This window comes from Suncus etruscus, chromosome 2 (assembly GCF_024139225.1).
Source record: "Suncus etruscus isolate mSunEtr1 chromosome 2, mSunEtr1.pri.cur, whole genome shotgun sequence".
NCBI lineage: Eukaryota > Metazoa > Chordata > Mammalia > Eulipotyphla > Soricidae > Suncus > Suncus etruscus.
The window spans coordinates 66,729,200-66,754,232 of NC_064849.1; the positions used below are offsets into that span (position 1 = coordinate 66,729,200).

The window sequence follows — 25,033 nt, forward strand, 5'->3', positions numbered from 1 at the left end:
TATAAAACCTTATATGTACATAAGGTTATATATAACCTTTAAAAAACCATCTTTAATTGCTGTCTTCCAAGTTTTTAAACAAAAACCTTTAATCTCCAACAATTCTCTTCTTACTCTCCATTTGCAAAATAAGGAAGCCTTCACCTACTTATTTTCCTTGACAACTTTTAGAGAAATCTAGGAGCAGCAAGGTGGTTTCCCTTGTGAATATTACTATGTCAGAATCCCCTCTGCTGTGTGGCGAGCCACTCGTTTGAGGGTTTTATATTTCTTAAATTAGCCAAACTTCTCTACCCTTGCCTAGAAATTTCAAATGCTTTGCCTTTTTCTTTTTTGCTACTAGCCAAATGGGTTCGAAAACCAAATGGATTAGCAAATGGTTTAACCCAATGGGTTAGAAAAGATCATAGGAGCCAGTTTCCACATATTCTGTTTTGGAAAGAAAGTTTTGGAAAGAAAACAAAACCAAAAAGTAAGAATTTTTGGCTAGCAGCTGAAAAGACAGGAAAGGTTGACAACAACAACAAAACACATAATTGAAGCTTTTTCGGGAACGCTTATACCCACCTGGTTTTACTTGTAAAGTTGTTCCCTGCCCAAAGGTGAATTTTCCTATGTTGCTAGAGTCACACTCCGTTGCTACACTTTACAGAAACTTTAAGAAGGATACTACTTCCTTCTAGTCCTTCCCTCCAACAAACCTAACTAGAAATAATAACTAATGTCTATTGGAGATTTATTCTGTGCTGGTCACTACACAGAGCCCTTTTCTACAAGCACTTCATTCTTTTAATTGAATAACAACACAGTAACTTGGTGCTATCATTGCCCCATTTTGCAGATGAGAAAAATAAGGCATAAAGAGACAGGGTAATCTACCTAAAGCCACAAATCTAAGTAAGAGAAATTTTCAGGAAGTTTGATTTAAAAAAATTTATGTTCATGGCAACTATGATATTACTTCATTAGCCTTTCCCCCTTCTATTTTAGATTTTCCCCTTAAAGTGTGTACATTTGTGACAATGTCAAAATAATTAGCACATTTATCCTGAAAAATATATATATCCATCCTGAGCCTGCTCTCCTGAAAGTCTGATGTTTCATAAGCTTAACATTAAAACTGATTCAATATTGATAGTCTCTTCATTTCAGCATTGCAATTGACATTTCTCTCTCTTTTTTCTTGCAGTACATGTCTTACATTTAGAGCTGCTAAGGTAACGGTGACCTTCTCCCTGGAGAGTCTTATCGGGTTAATACATGGAAGCTCATTTAGAAATTCATTAATGTCGATATCAAAGATGTCTTTCCCAGAGCCCCTTGGCTCCACTGCACTTCTCCTTTTCCTTTCCTCTACTCTGAGAACCTGGATCTCCAGAACTATCCTGGGAGGTGGCTGTCAAAACCCCAGAAAACAGATGCTGGCTGTTCAGAGCACAGATCAGAATAGGACAGGTGGTCTCAACAGGCCATTCCCAGAGATGGATGGAGAGCAGAACTTCTCAGGGAGAACAGAAATGGGATGAAATCAACTCCGTTGCTGTCCCCTTCAGCAGAATCAGCCTAAGTCCATGAGCCACAACACTTTGAGAGATGATTAGATTTCAGGGCAAGTTGGAGTCATTTTGGACAGTCTAGAGTGAGGGGTAATCTTTAGGAAGCCCAGGGATGGATAATTGTCTTAGGAGTTCCTAGCAGTACCTGGCTTGTCTTTGAGGAGAATAAGTGTGTGCCCCAATGGCTGTGGGACTACATAGATTAGGGGACATGATAGAGTCTTGCTTTCTCTGATGGTCCTTTGGGGTGGGGGGAATGGCACATCTATCTACACTGAAAAAGTTGTCTAATATTTCAACTGCCTTTTTGTTTTTATTTTTGGATCACATCCGGCAATGCTCAGGGATTACTGCTACTTGTCACTCAGAAATTAACTCCTGGTGGTACTTGGGGACCATAAGGGATGCCTGGAATCAAACCAGGGTTAGCTGTGTGCAAGGCAAATACTTTGGCCACTATACCATGACTACAGTCCTCTCCAACTGCCTTCTACTTGCACCCTTTAACACCCCTCTCTAGCTTTATGATTGAAATGGAGGTTACCTTGGGTGTACAGAGAAAAACACTATCTGAAAATGAATCTTATAAACAAAGAGACTATTTCTGAGGTATTTCAAACTGCATAGAACAGGTTGAGGGAGTTAATTCGAAGACTCACTTGGATTTACTGCCAGCCTTGTCCCCAATCCCCAAATCAGCTCTCGGTTGTTGCCAGTATCACACAATCATAAAAAGCTTTATAGAAATTGACACAGCTTGTAGGTACCAGGAAATCCCCTTCAATCCCCAAATCCAGCCTGCATACTCCTTCACTTGGGTCAAAGAGGCAGTGGAAATGCCTGCTTATTACTCTGGTGGTCAACTCACAGCATGGAGTCTCATCTGAAGTCAAATATTTCATCTTTCCACCTTCAGACCAAGCTGCCCCTTAACCAGGTCAGCAAGGAGGGTGTTTGGCTGATAAAAGGTACTGGCAAAGAATTCTCCCACTTGAATTGAACATCAATTCCTAAGTTCAACACAATCAGGCTTTTGAACCCAAATAGTTAACGTAAAAAGAATCTGAAATGGTTTTCTCCAGTTCATTTGTTTCTGTGCCAGACAGTTACATATGTGCCCATTTTTACAGGTAAATAAGGCATGCATGCGCTCCTTACAATGATCATTAGGTATAATCATTAGGATTAATGATTAAAATTAACATAAAAAGTAAAACTGAGTCGAGAAAGCCCCCAAATGAAGCTCAGCGCTATGGTTCCCTTCAGAAATTAGAGCATTCATTATGGATTCCACAGAGATACTCACGGGGTTTGACCATTAACCTTGTTCCCCCTCCAAATGTGAGCACGTTGCCTGCATTATTATTCACACAGTGATCTTCAGTTCAGCAAAAACCTTCTAGAAACTGAGCTAAGTTTTCCCTACAGATCTTCTGGAAGAAGCAATACCAAGAGCATGGAGAATATTAAATAATTGTCACAATAATAACCTGGCACGGAATCCGAGCACCAACTTGGATTTCATGACTGCTTCCACCCTGGGTAAATGAAGGATATACTTTGTAAACATCCTGCACAAAGAAGGTTTCCTGCATAAACCTAGAACACTGTTCAAATCCTGGCATAACCTCTAGAGTTTTAGATGATGATTCTGCAATGGTTCTGAAAAATGTAGTCCTCATTTGGATAAAGGGGCACCAAAGCCAAAACTTATTGCTGTGGGATAGGTGTGAGGCAGCTACAACTGGCCATCTGGCAGGAGGGCTCAGCATGTGCTGGTGTCAGACCTCTCTGGCTGAAGTCTAGCCCCTGGAATATTTTGGGGGTTCCTACCCTTTCTCATTCAATTTCAGCCCTGGATTTCAAACCTGACTACAACCACAGGTCTTTTCTTGTCCTCCATTTACTAGGAAAAAAATCCCCACCATTTTCTATCCTGAGACTTTCCCTGTCTTCTCTTTCTAGAAGTACCATTACTCCAGGACTAAGCTCAAATCAATCTCTTATAGCTTATGGCTTCGTTTGTCTTTTACAGTGAATCTTTTTGAGATCCTCTCAATTAAGGCAACTTGAAAGAAAATTGGAGAAGGTTATCAAGTGTAAGTATATCAGGTGTAAGTGATATGCTCACATCTCTTTCCTCGACTTTGTCTGCTTGGGAGTCCAGGTGCTCAACAAACTACAGTCAGGAAAATCCAGGGCTAGATTTTCATTACTCAGGTATCAGGGCTTCCCCCCCACAGTTCTTATTTAAATTTAGTCAGTGTTTAGTCAATTTTCAAGGGTGTTCTTCCCAGGACCTCTGCCTTCACCTATTACAAAAGCAACTCCTTTCTCCTACTGTGCTATTTGTCTCCTGGCATATATTATGCAGGGAAGAGAGGCAGGAATAGGGCATGAAAGTTTAAAATGAGAATGCAGTTTTTTTTTTGAGAATGCAGTTTTAAAAGAAGAAAATAAAGTTCATAGAATTCCTAATATGCTTAGAAGTATCTCTCAAGAACATCAACTCATTCTCATGAAATTGGGATCAGAATATTCTGATAAGTCTCAAAGCTCACCTTTATTTCTATTATTCAGAGCAGAGGACTCAGAATTACCAGTTAGATAGCTGGTAATTTTGCTTCTTAGTTTATGAAAGTGTCCTATATATTTAAAACCTTCTCTTGCTCCTCAAGATTGAGCACCAATATTCAAATAACTCAAAGGGCTGCATTCAAATTTTGCATTCAGGAGCCCTGGGTTTGATCCTTGGTGCTGCATGGTCTCCCAGGAACATCTCCTAAGCACTGAACTGGGAGTAGATCCTGAGCACCATTGGGTGTAGTTCCCAAATAAAATAAACAAATATCCCATTTGTAATAGGATTTGTCTTGCTATTTGACTTACTTGTTAAAACCTGCAACCGAGTGCCAGCTCCAAAGGTATATTTGTAGTTTCCTGAGGAGTCACAGTGTTTTGAGGCTCTACAGAAACCAATGCGTTACCATTTCTTGGACCTGCTTTGCTGTCAATTAGTAGGCTATCATAAACACTTCCCCCATTAGATTAGATGGTCTTGACCTCATGTTTTCCTAGAGGAGATTTACTTGGTTATACTATCTCAGGTCATACAGAAAGTCTTCATTGATTTGATTTGGTCTGAGTTTGCAAAACTTTCCAGTATCATGCTTCTTATTTCAAATGTGTTTTATTAAGAAGATAATTTAAAAAATTATCAGGATTTAAAAAGCAAAATGATTGTTGAGCCCTTTGATATACTCCTTCTAGGATTCTCCACAAAATTCAGTTTATGCGACACACAAATGCATGAATGACATGATTTCTGAATCAGATCAGCTCTTGGAACTAAACTAGTTATAGTACTAATAACTAAGTCAGATTCTCCTTTATTTACCAGTCATGGATCCCAAAAGGATAATGAACATAAATGCAATCCACCTTCAAATAATAAAACTGTGCTGGAGACTCCCATCGGACATTCCTAACCCTTTGCAAGTATGTTTAAAAGAAGGTTAGCTGTGGGCAGTGTGTGGCCTCATGTCACTGTCACTTCAAGCTGAGTAGTTTGACTAGATCATTCATTTAAATGGGGGAAACTCTATTTATTAACAAACCAATTCCCTTAACAATTACTTTATCATTACCCTTGTTCCATGCACAAAAGATTGTTGAGGAGGAGCTGGAGTGATAGCATAGTCGTAGGTAGGGTGTTTGCCTTGCACTCAGCTGACCTAGGTTCAATCCTCGGCAACCCGTGTGGTCTCCTGAGCCTGCCAGGAGTGATTTCTGAGTGCAAAGCCAGGAGTAACCCCTGAACACTGCTGAGTGTGGTCCCAAAACCAAAATTAATAATAATACTAATACTAATAATAATAATAATAAAAGATTGTTGAGGAAATATACTGAAAATGGGAGATGGCAGCACAGTTGCCTACATAGAACTAATCCCCACTGCTCTAATTCTTGTGGAAAAAACTCCCCACAAAACACCTGTGACAAAACCAAAAACACTGGACTTTGAAAATGTGAAGGTAGCTTATAACTGTTTAACATTGCTTTCTACAATTCTTCTCTATTACCCTTGCCCTGACAGTTTCACTATGGGGGTAAACATTTTTCCTTAGTGCAGACAATTCAGAGGCAGTGGGGAGACTGCTGAGGTACTGGGTTCTCAGTGCCTCCCAGAGGGGCCCAGCCCAGGTAAAGGGGTGATGTCTGTCCGAGGGAACTGTGCTGTCCAGAGGTGAAAATTGACCGTCTCTCCCTAGAGTTACTTGCTCTGCTTTTCTCCTTAGAAGAGGAAAGGCAGGAGAAGCTTCCTCCTGATCCCCATCAAAGCTTTAGCCCAGGGTCAGATTTTCAGCTCTGCCAGGGGACCCAGGTATAAACTCCACTGGGTCCTCTTAGTAGATCTCTAAAGGACACGCTTCCCTGGTTACATAGTCTTGCTTTTTGTTGGCTTGTTCCTGCTCTATCACAAAGCTTTGCTTCCTCTTATCTCTGCCTCTTTCCCTTTTCTCAATGTGCTTTGTGGACCTTTGAGAAACACTGGCTGCTGTATTAATACAATTTATCAAAATGCCCATAGACCTGATAACTAAATCCAGCCCCCAGGGAAACGTGTATTCCTATCTTGCTCACACATCCGACATCATTAACAACTGCATGCTAAACGAAGCAATTAAATTCATCTGTGTTTCAACAGGTCCCATTGGATTTCTTTCCAGAAAAGATAATTAGTTAGCCACAAGAACTCACCAGCTGTGACCAACAGAGAGGTGCCTTTGCCAAAGTGGAGGGAGTACCCCGTATATGAGCTCCACAGAGCATTTTCCCTAAACAAAAACCTCCTCATTGTCACTGCCTTGCCCCTAAAATACCTAATGTCTAAAACCCAACTACACAGACTATGGGCCTTTTTAGGTCTGGGAGAACTCATTTAAATGTGGATAGGAGAAGGTTACCCATGAAGCAAAAAGGTGGCTATCTCTTCTGAGATGCAGTGTTGTATGTGTTTGAGATGAGTGGGGTATCAGGTTGTGTGAGGCTGTTAAATGTGGGGAAGCCCGGGGTTTCTTTATTTCTGGCAGAGACATAAAGTACCCATCTGGCCTGAGGTCATTAAAAGGGTAAAGACCAGGGTAGTTCTCTTTCTGCTTTGGATAACACTTTGGCCTTGTTGATTTAGTCATTTATCCTGCCCTCCTGCCCCCAGCACTTACTTGGTTGAACGGAGAGTTTAGTGCCTTTTCCAAAGATAAGCTTATTTTGGCTGCCATAATTCACACAGTCATGTGGGGCCTTACAATAATCAGTGGGTGGAATGAATAAAGGGGGTGTCCCAGCAAGTGAGATCACTTTTTCCCTCTAGTGGAAGTCTCCCTACCTGCAGCCATAGCCACCAGCTCCCCTGTTTGTTGAGGCATTCCTCCAGAAAAAACAGAGGAGCAACTACATCTGAGTTTGATCTTCAAGTGCTGTGTTTGCTGCAGAACACTGACTCTGCTCATGCTTCAGTCACAGTTGATAACTCCCTGGTCAGTCAGTTATGCCCTCTTAATACTGGGGTTGACATTGGGGTGTGAGACCAGAACCAGGGTAATACCTCTTTCAGAGTTATCCTTCTTATGAAGAATGAAAGCCAACAAATAAGCTAACAAAACACCACCAAGGAGTGGATTGAACATTGTGGAGAGAAAAATATTCTTCTGAAAGAAATCCTGATTACGAGTTAGGTCTTTTTCACTTTGTTGTATCACAGAATATGGGTTTTATCTATTATCATCAGCATTTCTATATACAGAAAGCCAATGAGAAAGTCAATGAAACTTTTGAGAGTGAATTCTTAGGATTCCCAGCATTAACAGACATTTAACCAGCCCTGGCACAAAGGTCCCAGGTGGATTAACCCTTTTGGGAGTGGCAGTGACTGAGTGCCGTGAAAACTACCCAGAACTGCCCTTTCTTTCACTCAGGCCACTGTTGGACATTGGCCTGCCCCATCACTTACTTGGATTTACTGTCAGACTGGTCCCTGTTCCAAACCGTAGGCCATAGTTATTATTGTCACAGCAATACAGTCTCTAACAAAAACCTCTGGGGAAGCCTTGCAATCAGGCCTCCAAGTGGCCACAGCCACCTGGAGACACTGACTGCTGCCACATTCCACAGCAGCCTCCTTCTCCTTTCCCAGGCTACCCTGTCATGCTTCTGGACTCTTCTCGTTCCACACTGAATTCTGCTAATCTAGACCCCAAATTGGCACTCTGAGACTCCTAATCAGCTTCCAGACAGGTTTTGATTGGTATGAATCCATACCAGAAATAAATCAGGTCCAAACACAGTTTGTCTCCAGAGACCACTGTGTCTGAGATATTGCTGGGTTGCGTACTCCAGAACTTCTATAATTTGCATCTTAATTATGAGTTCAACATACTCAAACTGCTCATCTATATAATTTCATGTTAATTATCATGTAGTCATTTCATAATTGGTAAATAATGAAACATGGCAGTACTTTGGGGGAAAAAAAGTAGGCATCTGATTCTATTTCCAAAGGTTCAAGGCTTTGCATTTTCTCCACCAGCAGGTGAATTGAAAATTTCTGCTCAGAAGCTGAGAGTCAGCCTAAAATAGTCCTTCAAAAGGCCATGCAGCACACATTCTCCCATAAACCCATTACCCTTCCAAAGTCATCAAAGGGAGCAGGACTTTCTAGTCTCCTTTTGAGAAAGCCCTTTCATTCTGTGGTCTGGTGTGACCAGTTCTGATGAGAGTTGAACTCTCAAACCCACTGTTACAAGGGAAACCCACAGAGGAATGAAGACTGAGAAACAGGGAAAAATCTCATTTCCCAGCTGAATAAGAGAGTCTCAGTAATAGAAATAGAAATAGAAATAACTCCATTTCAGGTCAAAAGCAGCAGGTCTCCTCTGTGAGATCATGCCACCTCCAGGAGAAAGGTTCCCCAATAGCCAGAGTTTCCCCTCTATAGCACCCTTTGATTTAAAGATACACACAGTTTAGTTACCTCAAGGTTCCCATCTCTGACCAGGGGGACCTGAGATAGGTACTGTCACAGTTACAGTGAGACATGCTCTGTAACAGAGAGCTGCTAACCGAGTCCCCAACTGACCTCATCTGTCATTCCCTCACCCCGAGTCTCCCCAGGACCTCTTCTCAGATGGGCAGCCTGAGTGAATTTTCAGGGATCCATATTTGTTCTCCTGACTTGGCAACATTAATGTCTAGGAGAAAGCAGATGCTGTCTTAGCAACACCACTTGCTGGCACCATCTTTTTTTTTCTTGGCCATACCACACTGTGTTAAGGGCTTTCTCCTGGCTTTATGCTCAGAGATCACTCCTGGTGGTGTTTGGTGGACCAATGTGATGCTGGGGATTGAGCACAACTTGGCCCGATGCAAGACAAGCACCTTACCTGCTATTCTGTCTCTGGCTGGTGGCCCTCTTTGACCTTCACTGACTGTGGGTTGTTGACTTGGTTGCTAGCTCCTCACCTCAAGGGTGAAGAGTTGTCAAGTTCAATTCCACAGGTGCTAGAAATTGAGCTCTTTGTCCTTTTGCTTTCTGGGCTTTATGTTAATAGATTGCTCTTGCCCGACTTGATGAGTGATGAGGTTAAGGAATCAAATGATTAATAACTGTTCTAATGTGAGGTCCATAAATCAGGCAGAGAAGAGGATATGAGGACCAAAAGGGAGAGAAATCAAGTCTGTCCCCATGCAGCTATTTCTACAGTTCCTACGGAGGTAATTTTTATTTCAAACTTGCTGCTAGCAAAGTGGCCCATACAGGTTGATGCTCTTGGTTTATTGGAGCTCAGAATTCTCAGAATTCTCCTATAGTTCATAAACTTGCAAATGCCCCCTTGTATCCTCAAAAAACCAGACTGTATCTCTTCCCTCCTCTACACTGCTCCACACCCAAGGTATTGAGGATCACACCGAAGACAAAAGACCCTGTTGAGAGTTTTTAGCAGAAATTGGAAATGCCCCCATAAGATTCCCATTCCCTTGGGCTTAAGCACTTACAGGGCTGGATGATGAGCTGGGTCCCTTTCCCAAAGGTGAGTCTGTTAGTGCCTCCTGTATTTACACTGTGGTTCAATGCTTTACATAAATTTCTCTGTGCCTCTCAGAACCTATTGCTCAATAGCCCACAAACAGAGTAAGCTGAAAGTCCTGGCTGGGGTCATTCCACTCTGCTGCCCCACTATCCTTCCTCTTGCTGTGTTCATTTCAGATACAAAGTCACCCCAGACAAGGAACCTGAAAACAGGAAATGCACCTATACAACAACCAACCACATCACTAGAGTGGAGGTAATTACAAAACTGATCCCTGATATGCAGGAGATGATGGGTTGGTCAGTGGATCTTAGTTATACACACACACACACACACACACACACACACACACACACACACACACACACACACACGGTAATGAAAAGGTGCTTGCTCTGGTTTATGCATCTTAAGACTAAGACAAAACAACTCAAATGTTAGGATAGAACAAATAATAAAGACATGAATGCCTCACTTCCATCTTATACTTACTGGGCTTAACTGCTAAATGAGTCCCCATTCCAAAAGTCAGCTTGTATGTGTTGCCACTTAACTCACTATTGTCAGCAGCTTTACAGAAACAGGGCAGGCATGCAGGCCCTCATGAGTCTGTCTGCTCCAGTTTTCTACTGACATGATACAAAAATACCTTCCAAACCAACATCTTCTCTCAGACCTCACTAAGTCACAGGCCCAGGGTCCATCTCTAAGCTCAAAACCACAGAAGAAAGTTCCATTTTGAGTCTAGACATTCAAATGGAAGGCTATGTGGTCTACACTGTGCTGCCATTTCTTCAGTTCAAATTTATTTTAGAGTTGTGGGTCACACCAGTTAATTGGTGTGATTAACTCCCTCAAAGGCAACTTAAGGGAATTTTTTAAATGAATCACACTCATCAAGTACTTAGACTTTCATTTCATTTCTTTTCTTTTTTAAACTCAAATATGTTAAAACCAGCTTCTTCAATGGGTAATGAAATTCAGGCAAATGAAACTCAGGTTCTACTAGAATGTCTTTTATACTTACATGGTTTGACCCTCAAAAGAGTTCCAGAGCCAAAGATTATCCTGTTTGCATCATTCACACAACATCAAACACCTCTACAAAAACTGTGGTGTGTGTGTGTGTGTGTGTGTGTGTGTGTGTGTGTGTGTGTGTGTGTGTGTGTAAAATAGACATGAGAATAGGAGACAACTGCACCTTTTCACTTTCATTTAGTATTTGGCAAAGAAGCCACAGACATTGGAATAATCATTGGAATGTCTAAAAATATAAAAGGTCAACTGTGTATGGAAGTTGACTTATATTTGCTTTTTGCTTCTTGGGCTAATATAAATGATATGATATTTTTCTAAGGGGAATATCACAAAGGCTTAGTCTATTTTTATTTCAGGATTTTTCCTAGCCCTCTAGTTAAAATTTTCTTTCACCTGTTTATCCTAATCATGCCCTGCTCTGCTGTAATACTCTCCTATTTCAAAACCCAGAGCAACCACCGAACATTTTAGGAAGCACTATAAGATACAAGCTCATAATAACTGGCTTTTATATAAAGTCTTTAGATACCTGGACTCCGAGTTGGTTGTTCTTTTTAGGTAAAACAATTGTATATTGAGTAACTCATAGTGTCACTTTTAGGAACAAAGTGACTCCTAAGGGAATAGGTCTTTTTTTTTTCTTCCTGATTTTGTTAATTTTTTACTGAAGACCAGTTCCCTGAACACTCTGGTTACTGTGGTGCCTATGGCTGCCGGAAAAAGCAGATTGGCCATTACTGGGTTCCCAGATCTCACAGCTCATCTCTGTCCAATCTCCAAACTCTCAAAGCTCTCTGTTGTTAGGTACAAAGACGAGGTTATGAATTTCTTCCTATCAAGACTAAGGAGAAGAAAAAAAAAAGTCTTAAAGTGTTTTTACCCAGACTATTTGAGAGGCTCTTTATCAAGTACTTTTCAGCATAAGAATTTCAGCTATTCAAATCCTCAGCTTTATGATTTTAGTTTCTTTTTAAAAATGCTTTTAATTTTTTTTCTTTTGGTTTTTGGGCCACACCTGGTGGTATTCAGGGGTTACTCCTGGCTATGGGCTCAGAAATCGCTCCTGACATGCTTGGGGGTTATATGGGATGTTGGGAATTAAACCCAGGTATTTCCTTGGTTGGCTACGTGCTCTACCACTGTGCTATCTCTCTACCCCCCTTTAATTTCAAATGCAGGGAAAAGAAATGAAAAAAAAAAGAATCTATAGGTTACTAAGTGATTAAGACAGTCAGACTTGGATAAGTTCTTGCTCTTTTAATATCTATGAGGTTATCTTTGCTTACAAAAGGAACATCAAAAAATTCAAAGCTCTTAATTTCAGTTGCAGTTTACTTGCTTTGTTTTCCCTCCCTTCTTTTATTCATTTGTTCATTCCTTCCTTGTCAAAATTCTTCCTTCCTTCCTTCCTTCCTTCCTTCCTTCCTTCCTTCCTTCCTTCCTTCCTTCCTTCCTTCCTTCCTTCCTTCCTTCCTTCCTTCCTTCCTTCCTTCCTTCCTTCCTTCCTTCCTTCTTTCCTCCTTCCTTTCTTCCTTCTTCCTTCCTTTTTTCCTTCCTTCCTTCCCCTTATCATCTTAGACAAATAGCTATTTAAACAGATAATGAAAACAATATTTTTTTGCTTTGCTGACATTTTGATTTACTGAATGCAGATGTAGACGAAAAAACTCAGCTGGAAACCCACCCGCCCCCTGACCTTTCAAATTGTCAACCTTCTTAGGATCAGAACTTAATCTTTCCATTAAGTAAAACTGTCTCCAGCAGCAATGCTTAGCACTCTTCCAAATTCTTTTACCGTTACCAAAAAGAGACAAAACACTGGACTAGTTTTGTAATACTATACTGCCTGACATTCCGTTGGCCTGCCTTCCTGAGATTCCAGTTCTGCTTGTTTCTTTGAAGCCCAAGTTTCTCCCATTTCTTCCAAACTCTAGCAGTACTCAAAGTTAAAATTATCTTTTCAAATGAAAGTAGAAATGCAGTCATTATGTCTAAATTCGATTCACTTGTCAGAGTAGCACATGAAGGCAGCAGCAAAAAAAAAAAAAAAAAAAAAAAAAAAGAATTGTGAATTGTATTTTCTAGTTTTGAATTAATTATTGAAGGCTGGAGTTCCCCCAGAATCTCAGATACTCAGTTGTATCTTTGCTATCTTTGCCAGTTATGAAAAAGCACAGATGAAAATTCTCTGTCTGAGCCAACATGATCTAGTGTGATCTCTGGCATCTCATGCCAGTGCCGGGAAATGAAAGAATGACTGAATCTCTGATGCAGAGACAGTACTTACTGGGTGTAATGGTGAGTCTTGTTCCTGCCCCGAAGGTTAATCTGTTGTTTCCAAAGTTAGAGCCACAGTGTTGTAAGACCTTACAAAAACCATTGCTTCAAATTCTCCAGATTCTACTGCACACCCCCCTCACTTATTGGAAATCTCCTTCTTGCAATGAGCCTGTGACATCAAAACTACCCGGGACACTTGCATGCCCTATGCCATGGGAAAAATGAAGAGAAACTGAGAAAAAAAGACTGCAATTAGGAGAGGTTTGATAAGTGAGAGTTGTTTTGATTTTTCTGCCAATTTTTTTTCAGAGAGAACAGAAATTTTCTTTCTCTCTCTAGGTATTACTGGTGAATTTCATTGGGTCTGAGCACAGAAATGCCATCAAACTCCTTTTAGACCACTCATATTTCCCTCAGCTCTGGGGCCTCCTCTTCTCTAGCCTCTGGCCTATTTGCTTTCCACGGAGTCATCCTTCCCTTCTCTGCTCCTGAGCTCTGTGTGACAAATGCCCTGCTTCTCAGTTCAGTCTAGAGGTGAGGAGGGAGATGGGGGAATGACTAAAGCTGCAGACAATATGGTCCCTGTCCCCTGAGGTGGGAGTATCGGGCAGGGAAGTAAAGACCTGTCATGGCATAAGATGGCATAACTTCTTGGGATAGTGGGGAAGGGTTCTTTGCTATGTCCTGGAACAACTTAAAGAAATGCAGCCACAGACTTTTGACAGCTCTTTCTGGATTTTAAAGGTAACACAACAGTGATGAAAAAGGTTTTTTTGGACTTACTTGGAAAGACTGTTACACGTGTCCCTCTCCCAAAAGACAACTTCTGGTTACCGCTATAGCACTGTGATAGGAAGCTCAACAAAAACTAGGCAGAAGAGAAAGCCAGTATACACCTGGGGCCTGAACACCACCTACTGGCCAGCAGGCACACTGGGTCTCTTTCTCATACAAATGCTTTAGCAGAAAGGAGGTTGGGGCTCAGAGTGGCTGGACCTGGAGAAGTTGAGGGGCCTGAGTCCTGGGAGAGAGGATTACAGGCTAATATGCATCCTGTGCTGTTCACAGTCTAATTAAAGGTGTAGGCCCATTTGTTTTATGCAGGAGCATTTAGAAATTCTTTTTCTTTTAAGATTTAATTTCTCTCCTGATGATCATATGATTCTGAAGTGCATTTTAATTAGGTCTCTTTATTACATCTTTTTGATGCCGGGAAGGATTTTATTTCTCTGTGAAATTTTGGTAGCATCTCATTTTCTCTGGATTAACCCAGTATGAGGCTCAGCTTACCTTACTCCTTTCCAACCTGCTTCATTTCCCTAACTGCCCCCACAAACCACGCCAACCCCTTGCGATAAGCATCCTCCATCCTCTCAGACCCCCCATGTCTGAGAACATGTGGGAGAGAATATAGGGCTGTTACTTGGATTTTAAAAGGACTCTTTCAAGTCCCAAACTCTGCTCTTTTTTGTTTTTGTTTTTGGGCCACACCCGGTGATGCTCAGGGGTTACTTCTGGCTATGTGCTCAGAAATCACTCCTGGCTTGGAGGATCATAAGGGACGCTGGGGGATCGAACCATGGTCTGACCTAGTTTAGCGCGTGCGAGGCAGACACCCTACCACTGTGCCACCACTCTGGCCCCAAACTCTGCTCATTTTTAAGACCAAAATTACACTTGGCATTCTGTAGGCTTTGCCCACCCCTGGATTGGTTTCTAAATTATTCAAGTTCTCTCAGCTATGAGTTCTCCACCTCTCACCAGGCATGCGACTGTTGGTGCCACTATGTTCCACAGGCAAAGTCACAGGGATATTTAATTTGGAATGACTGGTAAGTGTGCCTCCTGCCCAAACGTCAACTTGTAGAGGAGACTGCTACATAGCTGCCCAAGTCTTTGCAAGAACTGACAAGGTGACTCCCAGAGATCTTAGTCTCTCTCTTGAAGTCACTTTAAAAAGGTCCTCTCAGCTACATCTGGGATCTAGGAGCAGGGGATTCTGTCAGGGCGGAGAGGGCACTTGCTAGGAATGTTTGCTTCTCTAGCCTGGTTGCATTGCAATTTTGAACATGCTGCAGTTTCTTGAAGCATCCGTGAGCTTCTGTCTTCTCCCTTTTCTATTATTCCATCATCCCTGACATATCCCAATCTGCATCTCATTTCCATTTCCAAGTCCTAGCTTGGTGACACCAGGTCCTCAGGCACCATTGATCTGCCTTTTCTGAGCTGGCATCTGTTCCCCAGCTCACAGTGATGAAAGGAGTGGAAATGCCAGGCTCTCTGAGGCTGAGATCTGGGCTCCTTGCTCCTTCTCTCTGGTCAATATGTTGTTCTCATTTGTCTGGCTAATGAAGAATTGCCCTTCCAAAGTGGATGTGCTTTGCTGAAATGACAACTCTGGAGGGCTAACAACAAAAGCAGAACTCTCAATGCAGTTTGGCCTTTCAAACCCTTTTCTTTTTCTTTTCTTTCTTTTTTTTCTTTTTTAGCATATTTCAGTTAAAAGGATCCAAGGCTCAAATGTCAACTCCTAAGCTTTAGTGTCCAAGTTACTGGGCTGGCAGAAAGACAACCAACATTAGCAGTCTTGAACCCTTTTTCTTATCTACACCACACTTTCCTGGGCAATGTCTGATACATTCAAGAGAATCACAACAACCATTCATGGGCCTCGGAGCAGTACTTTTAGATCTACATCCAGCAGGTGGGAATCAGTGCTCCCTTAGGAGAAGCAGATAATGTTAGAGATGCCAGGCTAACTCCCGTACAACCACAGAACAGGGGTGCCTGCTGCCTGAACAAAACAGGGCCCTAAAATCCCCTCTGGCATGTGGGGACACAGGCCTTAAGGGCGAGTCCAGGAAAATAATCCCTAAACTTCCAATGGGAGTGGGAGTGATGACACTCTTCTCTGATCCTACCAAACAATAGTGAAAGAGCTTTTCAGAACTGAATGTTTCTCCCCTTCTGACTCTCAGTCTTTTCATTTATCATTTTGAACACCCAGAGGGTTCCACACTGTGCTTGATTGTTTCCATTGGACTCCATTAGAATCCCTGCTTCCTGCTAGAAAGGGCTAAGAGGCTGAGAAGTCAAAATTTAAAAGATGTGTGTGTGTGTGTGTGTGTGTGTGTGTGTGTGTGTGTGCACGCACACGTGCGCACACACTTGTATTCTGGGGATATGGGGAGAGTATGGAATATGAATGTGTTTGGGCCTTTGCCTCAGTCTTGGCTTCATGGTTAGTTGCCTTCCTTCTCAAGTCTCAGCTTTCCAGAGCTATCTCCCTTCTCTCTGCAGCAGGGAGTTTTACAAGGACTGACAGAAGGTATTTTATGCATCTTAAAAAAACCAACAACACCATCAACAAAAAACCAGTCAAAGCTGCTCTCTCCTCCCAGAGGGGTGCAGCAGCAAATCCAGGAAGCCAAATCTTTCTATCTGCTCTAATTATCAGCATGGATACAAGTCACCATGAGGAGAAAGGTATTAAGCCCTGTATCTGAAATTCTTGGGAATTAATTGTAATCCTTTGCCTGGTGGTTTCAGTGATAGGAATGGACACAGCAGACCAACATTTCTTTCTATTTACCCCCCACCTCCCAATCCTCAATCTGTAGTTCTGCATCTGTAGAAGGAGTCAGAGACATGCAGGGTAACATTGAGGGATTTGCAATAAGACCTCGGATTCCCATTCAGTTTTTACGTTTTCCCTCTCTGCTTTCATTTCAAACTCACTCTGAACCAAATGCCACATCCTATTCACTCTCTGCGTGGAAGATATCTGGGAAAATGGCTCATCTGTGCCAGGAGAATTTAAGAATCAGATGAGGAAAAGCCTTTTGACAGGGAAGGACATTAATTGCTGAAGAGGTCCCAGAGGGAAGCAGTTAGAAATGTAGATCTCCCATGTTGGGGTCCCATCTCAGATAAGGCTCTGAAAGCAGCAAAGATTGTGTTCTGGCTTTCAAGACTCAAGACTAGCATTGCCAAGCTGCAGGGGGAGAGAGAGTGAATTATCCAGGGTACAAAAAGGAATCTGTGAGTTGAGAGGAAAAAAAAGAAAGGAAGCTGGTGACCTCTAGCTAACTTCAAATAAGACCTGGCTACCAGGCAACCTCATTTCTTCAAACCAGGAGTGAATTCCTAGAATTTCCTCCATTTTATTGCACTTACTTGGATGGACAGACAAGATGGTGCCTTGTCCAAATGTCAGCTTTCCATAGCTGGTACCACCTATAGCACAGTGACAAGGGCCATTACAAGAACCCTAGGGGACTGTTGGAGCACAGAGCCCTCTTTCTCTTTAAGTCTGAGGAGAGGATTTTTCCCCTCAAAGAGACTGAGGTTTTCCCTGTCAAAGACCACAGATATCTTGGTCCTAGGACAGGGATCTGCTGTACTCCTGTTCAAGCCTCGAATCCCTGCCCCAATTTATTCTGGTTTCTGTTGGAGGCTCGCTGACTCTCCATGTTCAGCAGCTCTTCCTATAAAGGTCTCATTTCCATTTTACAGCATAATTTTCAGCACAATATTTCTGATCAGTTTTCAAGACATGTCTTCCCCTCCCTTTGAGGTGTCACACATTTTTGATGACAATGAATTGATTACAGGGAGACAGTTGGAGAGTATGGTTTTGGGGAGGCTGTCTAGAATTAGATGAGGTTTAGGTTCTAGCTTCCTATGCCTGCCCCAGTGTAACTAAGAGGTACAGAGTTTTTTCTTTACATCCTTCGCTTTTCTGTGAGTCTTGAGCCTGGTGAAATGTTAGTGATATTTCACAGCTAGTTTACATGAGAGATTTTTTACAGCTAGTTTCTGTGGCTGACAGACACAATCATAGAAAGAGACTGAGCATCTCTGGGTCAGATTTGTAGGAGCAATAGTTGCTCAGCTTACTGTGATTCAGGATGATAATTAAGCCCCCATTCCCAGGAAAGAGAAAAAATATTTTAGCTCTTAAATGTTTAAACTCTTCAACTATTTAGACTAAATTTGTGCTGGTTGGTAGTCCTTTCTTCAAGTGGCCACTTACTACCAAAGGATCCAAAGCTTTAGCTAGTTTTTCACCTACATGGAAAGGATATGAGGGAAAGGCTGGGATTTAGCGAAGAAAAGTCCATCTGATTTAAGGACAGTTGTTATGCATTTGAATGACCCTCCACACTGCTTCCCTATTTCTCATCATCAGTTTAAAGAGCTCCCTACTTCATTCTCTTTAATATCAGGACAAATGCCTCAAATAGACAACACCAATGCTCTACTGTGGTCATGATCTCTCGGCCCTGTTGCTTGAAGAAAAGCAGAGTTTAATCATAGTCCTGGACTGCAGCTGTGCCCTATAGCCTTTGCATATAGAGCCTTATTGCAGGGAAGATGTAGCTTATGCCTATTGTTCAGAACTTTGGAAGGATGCTTACCCTGCACAGAGACTTCCTTTCTGATTAGAATGTCAAAAATCCCTGTTCTCTTTAACAATTAAAACTTAGGGTTGCTAGCTCTCTGTATCCTAAGATGCTAACCATGGAGTTTCTGTGCATACTGAGACATGGACCACAGCCCTGCCTTGTGGTATAGCCTGCAAAATTCTGAAGAAGAAACTTGTCCCGACCCTAGAATTGGCTATTCATCTTCTGATAAATGATATCCTTAAATCTCCAGGGTTGTTCCTGTGGATCCCCTTGAAGCTCTAACTAGATAGGACTATAGAGCCCCTGACTGTATGGGGATGTAACAATATCATGTCCATTGTATTCATTACTGCTGTTGTTGCAGACTTGTGCTGACTGTACCTCTACTGAGAAGACACTTCTGTGCACCTCAACTTTATGGATAACCACGCTGTTTTCATCAGACAGGTCTGGTACAGACCATTCCAACCCTCAACTATTGGGGCTGCATTAATTTCTTTTGTTTTGGTTTTGTTTGTTTTTGTGCCACACCCTTTGACGCTCAGGGATTACTCCTGGCTATGCACTCAGAAATCGCTCCTGACTTGGAGGGACCATATGGGATGCTGGGGGATCGAATCACAGTCAGTCCTAGGCTAGAGCTTGCAAGGCAAGTGCCTTACCTCTTATGCTTTGGCCCTCTGCATTAACTTCTTAAACGCTGCATGCACAAAATCACTCTGCCACTTATACACTGGAAGCATATACCCGCACAGATCCCCACCCCCCCAAGAGCCTTGGATTGAATTCTGCAACATATCTCTCCCTCCCAGGACTTTATCCTCTCCTAGTCAAAGAAAGCAGATCTGAGTAAGCATATAGGACATTTAATCAGTTCATAAGCACCACTCTGAGAAGTCCAGTAGAAACACAGAGCTTTAGGAAGTGCCCATAGCGACCCTGATTTCTTCCTTTTACTTATAGCATTTTGAACTTTTCCAGGTATTCACAAATTAGTAACATGAGGGAAGTGTGGTTCATATTTGAGGGAGAGAATGTTCCTTTCCATAGCTGGACTAAGTGATTCTGATAACTGAAGGAGAAGGAGGGTTAAATGTACTGCCTGGGTTAATGGGTTAGTCCACCATGGAGAACTTTCTTACTGGATGAGGAATTGAGAACAGTTAAGAGATATAAAATGAACATAGAAAGAAAGAAAGATAGAAGTCTATCTATTGAATTTCTAGCATTTATTCATGACATTGTAGGGCCCATTATTTCGGGAGATAAATTTAGGGAAGCTTTAGTATCTAAGTCTAGAAGATTTATATTTGGTCTACTGAATTTGCATAGTCACAATATGCCAATTACCTCTTTATCTTTTGGCAAACACTTCCTGGCTTTAGCTGAATCCCTCAGGATCTTGTGTTCAATTTTTCTCTCTGTACCAATAACCTCATTTAAGATAAATGATAGGAATGGTTTTTTGGCCAAAGGTAATTTAGTATTTGTACAATGGATTTCTAATCTCTCTGATGGGGTTCATACTCTCCCAATACAAACATTAGATTTGGAAACTAACCTGGAATATTTTGGGGGCATACTAGCAAGTTAAATCCAAAGGGAAGAAATGTTTTGCTTCCTATCCCTCCACTCCTCCAACCCCAGTGCCTTCAAACTTACTTGGATTCACAGTTAAGAGAGTTCCTTTTCCAAATGCAAGTTTATAGTTGCTACTTCCACTTTCAGCACAGTCTGAAGAGACTTTACAAAAACAATGCAGGAACTGCTCTTTGCAAAAGGGCCTTGGGGATTAAGGGTAAAGGATTGTTGGTTCTAGTCCTGTGTTAACCTGAAGATTATTGGATTATAAATTTAGAAGGTAACTGCTAAGGAGCTTTGATAAATAGTATTTGTTTCTAGTAAAAAATGTTGTTTTCCTTCCCTTCCACTATCTGAACCCCACCCTCCACTTTTAGAAGTAATTTTGTGGTTCTTTCTTAATTATCTAAATCTGGTACCCACTCACATTGTCTCTGCTTTTTACTGAATTGACCTACATTCATTACTGGTTCTGGTTTATTGGAAATGGATTGCAGAAGGAAAGGAGAGGGAGAAGGCTTTTATAGAGATGTGTTAAAATAAAAATTTGAGGAATTGTTGGCTTTCCTGCTCTTCTTCCCTATGGTATATTCCCTGATCCAAGAGCATAGGTTCCTCTAAGAAAGCAGGTTGAGGACTGGAGAGATAGTACAGTGGCTAAGGCTTTGGTTCATTCGATACCTGGCATCCCATATGATCTCTGATCACCACCAGGAGGGATTTTTATTGTAGATCCAGGAGTAACCTCCCTAGGTATGGTGAAAAAACAACCAACCAACCAACCAACCAACCAACCAAACAAACAAACAAACAAAAAAGTAGGTTGGTCCATGGGACAGAGGAAGAAGCTGTGGGAGCCCCATTACCATGAATACTCACTGGGGTTAATGGTCAGCCTGGTTCCTTGGCCAAATATTAACTTTCCTGTAGCACTCCCTGAGTTACACCACAGAAAAGGGCTTTACATAAACTGGGAGGCTCACCCCACTTCCTTGGAGGAAGGCACCTGTTAGTCCCTCCCAGAACTCATGTCTGCTGACTACAGACAGAAGGGGGGTGGTCCCACAAACCAGGGGACTTAGGATGAATCTTTGGGCTACCTGTTTACAACTTGACAAGTTCCCCTTAAGTGGGAACTTAACATCTACCAGATCTTTTAGTCTTGTTGCCAGCCACATATGGAATGTCACATCTTCATTTCTACTTCATAGAACTCTAATTTTTTTCCTTTGATTTTTCATCAGCCTTTAAGGGATCTTTAAGCCTTTAAGGGTCTCCCCCAAAACACTTGGATTAAAAAAACCCTTAAAAGTCTGAATATGCTAGGTCTTCAGAAGTTAATCTGAATGCTTTCATAATATTTCTGATTGCCAACTAGATGTTGGCATGTTGTGGATGTTTGTGCAACTGGAACCCAAGCCATGAGACAGGAAAGGTGAGAGGGAAGACAGAAAATCCAGGGGGAAATTCTGTCCTGTGAGACTTCTGGGCTCTTCATATTTACAAAAACTTATTTATAAAATATTTCCCCTAACTCCCTTTCCTGCACTGTTTCCAGTCTAGCGGTGACTCCCCTTATCTGAATGTTAGAATATACCCACCCAACTTCTCTTTACTCTGAAAATAGGCCTGTTTTTTTTTTTTTTTTTCCTTCCTCTGCTCAGGGAAATGTGATTGAGAAACAATTTCCAATTTTACAGAGTGAAGAGGATTAGGAGAAAATCTGCTTGCTCTCTTCTTCCCCCTTCCTGCTTTTCTTCAATAAAAGCTATTTATGGAAACATCCCCTTTAGGGTTAGAGAAACATGGCGAGCATCTAATCTCTTCATCTTTTTTTCTTGCTTATCTGTTTACAGCAAGTCATATATTTATAATCTACATTTACATTTCATTTCCATTTGCAGATCTTCTAATGCACTTTTCTATTATTTCCAGAACACTGTGTATAATGATAAAGTCTATTGAAATAAACCAATTCATAAGGACTGTGGTGGAGTCTGGAGTTTGACATTTCTCTCGTCCAAGACAGGGTGGAAGCAAACAAGTTATTATTACTCTTCTAGGCAAGCACAAAGATCAACATTGTTCAGCCAACAGAGCAGCTAGGCTTGGGGTGGATGTGCTTATGTCTCAGTAACTATCTACCGAACATCGCTCCTTAGGATTAATTTGGATTTTCTTTTTAATCTAGTTCCCAAATGTCAGCTTTCCACCTTTTTAGCTCTAAGAATCTCTGACAGGCAAAGCTTAAGGTAAATCTCATGGATGTTATTTTGAATCTCAACCAATATTTCATCTTTGTACATAACACAAATAAAGGAATCAAAAGAAGGATGATTATAGCACCTCTGGGAGAAAATGTATAACAGTTCATTCACCACTAGAAAAAAATAAAAATAAAACTGGAAGATGCATGTTATTTTTTCTGATTTTTTATTTCAAATGCCCATCCTACTTTGGAACATAGCAACTGATCTAACTTCTCTTTGGACTGTAGTTAGCAACTAGACACACTGACCAACCTGTATGTCCCCCCCCCCCCCTTTTTTTAATTTAAATACACAGGTGTTATGGAACTGGAATCAAACCCAGGTCTCTTTCTTGTAAAACATGTACCCCAACCTACTGAACTGTCTGTATGAACCTAAGTGTGAATGTACTTTTATTTTATTTTTAAGTTAAAACATTTTGGTTTTGGGATCACCCCTGTTAATTCTCAGGACTTACTCCTGGCTCTGTGCTCAGGGATTACTCTCAGTGGGGCTTTGGGGACCATATAGGGTGCTGGGAATTGAACTGGGATAGGACCTCACAAGGCAAGTGCCTTTACCTCTGTACTATCTCTTCTTAAGTGTCAGCTTTTAATCCGTATCCTTATCAGAAAACCTTACAACTCTTACCCTGTTAGCTTGGGTGCGAGATTTTGAGTGATGGGTATGAGATGATTCTAATCACTCTGATCTGGATCAAATAAAGTGCGGTTTAATTGTTTCGATCAAGACGCTACAGATCAATTCTTTCGGATCAGGTTACATTGCACACTGTTTGCCACCCTCCAGGATATTTCAAGAGAGGCACAAATGAAAATCATGGAAATGGGGACCATAGCACAAAGTAGGGTGCTCAGTAATAGGACTGGGGCAATAAAAGTCAAAAGGGGGCCTGAAAAAGGTTGCTGAGCATTGCTTTAGTCTAATCTTACTTCAAACCCTCATCCCATTCTAAGTGCTTGCCTTCCCTGCACATTAAAACCTCAAGTCGGTTTCCATTTGTCAGATATGTGTCTCCAGCAGTGACAAAACAAACACAAACTTAACATTTCCAAGCACTTAAAGGTGTTGCAGAAACAGTCCTAAAGGGGCTCATTAGCATTTTCATTGAAAAAGACACATGGCGCCAAGTCCCCAGAGATGCTAATAATTGGGTGATTAATTCATTGATCTCTCTCTGAATTTCTAAGAGTATTGGCTTATGTTTAGAATCAAGTAATCATTTTAAAAACATACCTGGCCTAACATTCAGAGTCGTTCCTTTTCCAAATGTCAGCTTATTGCTCATTGCATCACAGTAATAGGAGACTTTACAAAAACTCAGCTAACCCAAACTCTTTGCTACGCCTAAAGAGCCCCCTGAGAAATCCTGTTCTTTGTAAAGAAGGGCTGGTGGTAGAATTTATAGAGTGCTAATTCTTAGTGCTATTGTCAGTTTATTGGATATGCTCCAACACCATCTTTCACCCCACCTCCACCCCTCAATCTTCATAACCCACTTGCTTTGGTCCAGCCAGAGCAGGAATTGCCAAGCTCTGATTATTGATTTTTCTTAGTTTCATGCAAAATCCCAGCTATTCTATTAAAAAATTTAAGCTTTCCATGATCTACCTCCTTAACTCAGTGCTCCACTAGTATTGCCATTCTCATCCAGTAGCTAAAATGCCATATGAGATCCCAGTGTCCCAGCTAAGGGAAGTATCAATGGTTGTTTCAATCAGGTCTCATTTATGATACTACTGTAGTTTGGACTTGGATTCCCAAAGCAAACTGGAATTTGTTTGTTTGTTTGTTTTGGGGCCACACACAGCAGCACTCAGGAGTTATTCCTGACTCAGAAATCACTCCTGGCAGGCTCGGGGGACCATATGGGATGCCAGGGATTAAACCTGGGACCATTCTGGGTCATCTGCGTGCAAGGCAAACGCCCTACCGCTGTGCTATGAATCGGGTCCCTGGAATTTATTTTTTTGCTGGAAATATTTTTAATACTGAACTCTTCCTCTTTGACTTTTAAATATAAGTCAGTCTTTACTTATTCCTTAAATTGGTTGTAATGAGAAGCTCAATAGACTTGATGTTTGAAAAGCAGTGAACAAAGGTATTTGTTGAAGCTTAACTTGTTCAAAACAAATATTTGTTAAAGGTCATACATGCTACTCAATTATTTTACTCTATGGGCAACACCTGTTAAATGACAAAATAAAAATAAAAAATGTCTTATATATGAAAAAAATTTAGGTTGGGCTACACAAACCAGGAATTATCAATGCTAGTTGCTACATTATTAACCTTCTAAATTTTTAAATGACAGAAATATAATTCTTATAAATCCAACACAGCAAACACATACTTAAATATCTAGATATATTATAGTTTGATGAACCAACAGGTCTGACTCAAATCTTAGAACATGTTATTTACAAATATTAAGGTTTTGGATGCATTTATTCAAAGATCTAGGCTCATAATGTACCCTGTGTTAATGTTCTATATAACTGAAATCCAACAGCAATCAGATGATTCTAATCTCACCTTACCAGGAGGAATAATAAAATTAGAAAGCAATACCATTTTAAATTAGGATAAAATAAATTTGTTTCAGGCACTTTCTCTAAAGCTCTGCTCCTCATTTTAAGTTAATGAGGACAAAGATATAGCAACCAAATATGGAAAACTACTTCTTTTTGTTTAGGCCTTACTATGATAATTAACTTTGATCATGTATTACCCTAAAAAAAAGAAAATCCAAGAACTGAGACTTTAGGAAATGAGGTTCCAGAGAGGAATTTGGAAATCTTAGTTAT

The 25,033-nt window shown here is 41.1% G+C and overlaps 1 gene segment (V, D, J or C); it reads right to left on the reverse strand.

Moving 5' to 3' along the window:
* LOC126001453 (T cell receptor alpha chain constant-like) overlaps positions 1-25,033 on the reverse strand; it is a 713,101-nt gene that overhangs the window by 48,454 nt on the left and 639,614 nt on the right. The window contains 1 exon segment of the C gene segment in view: positions 17,141-17,200. Coding sequence covers positions 17,141-17,200 — 60 coding nt within the window.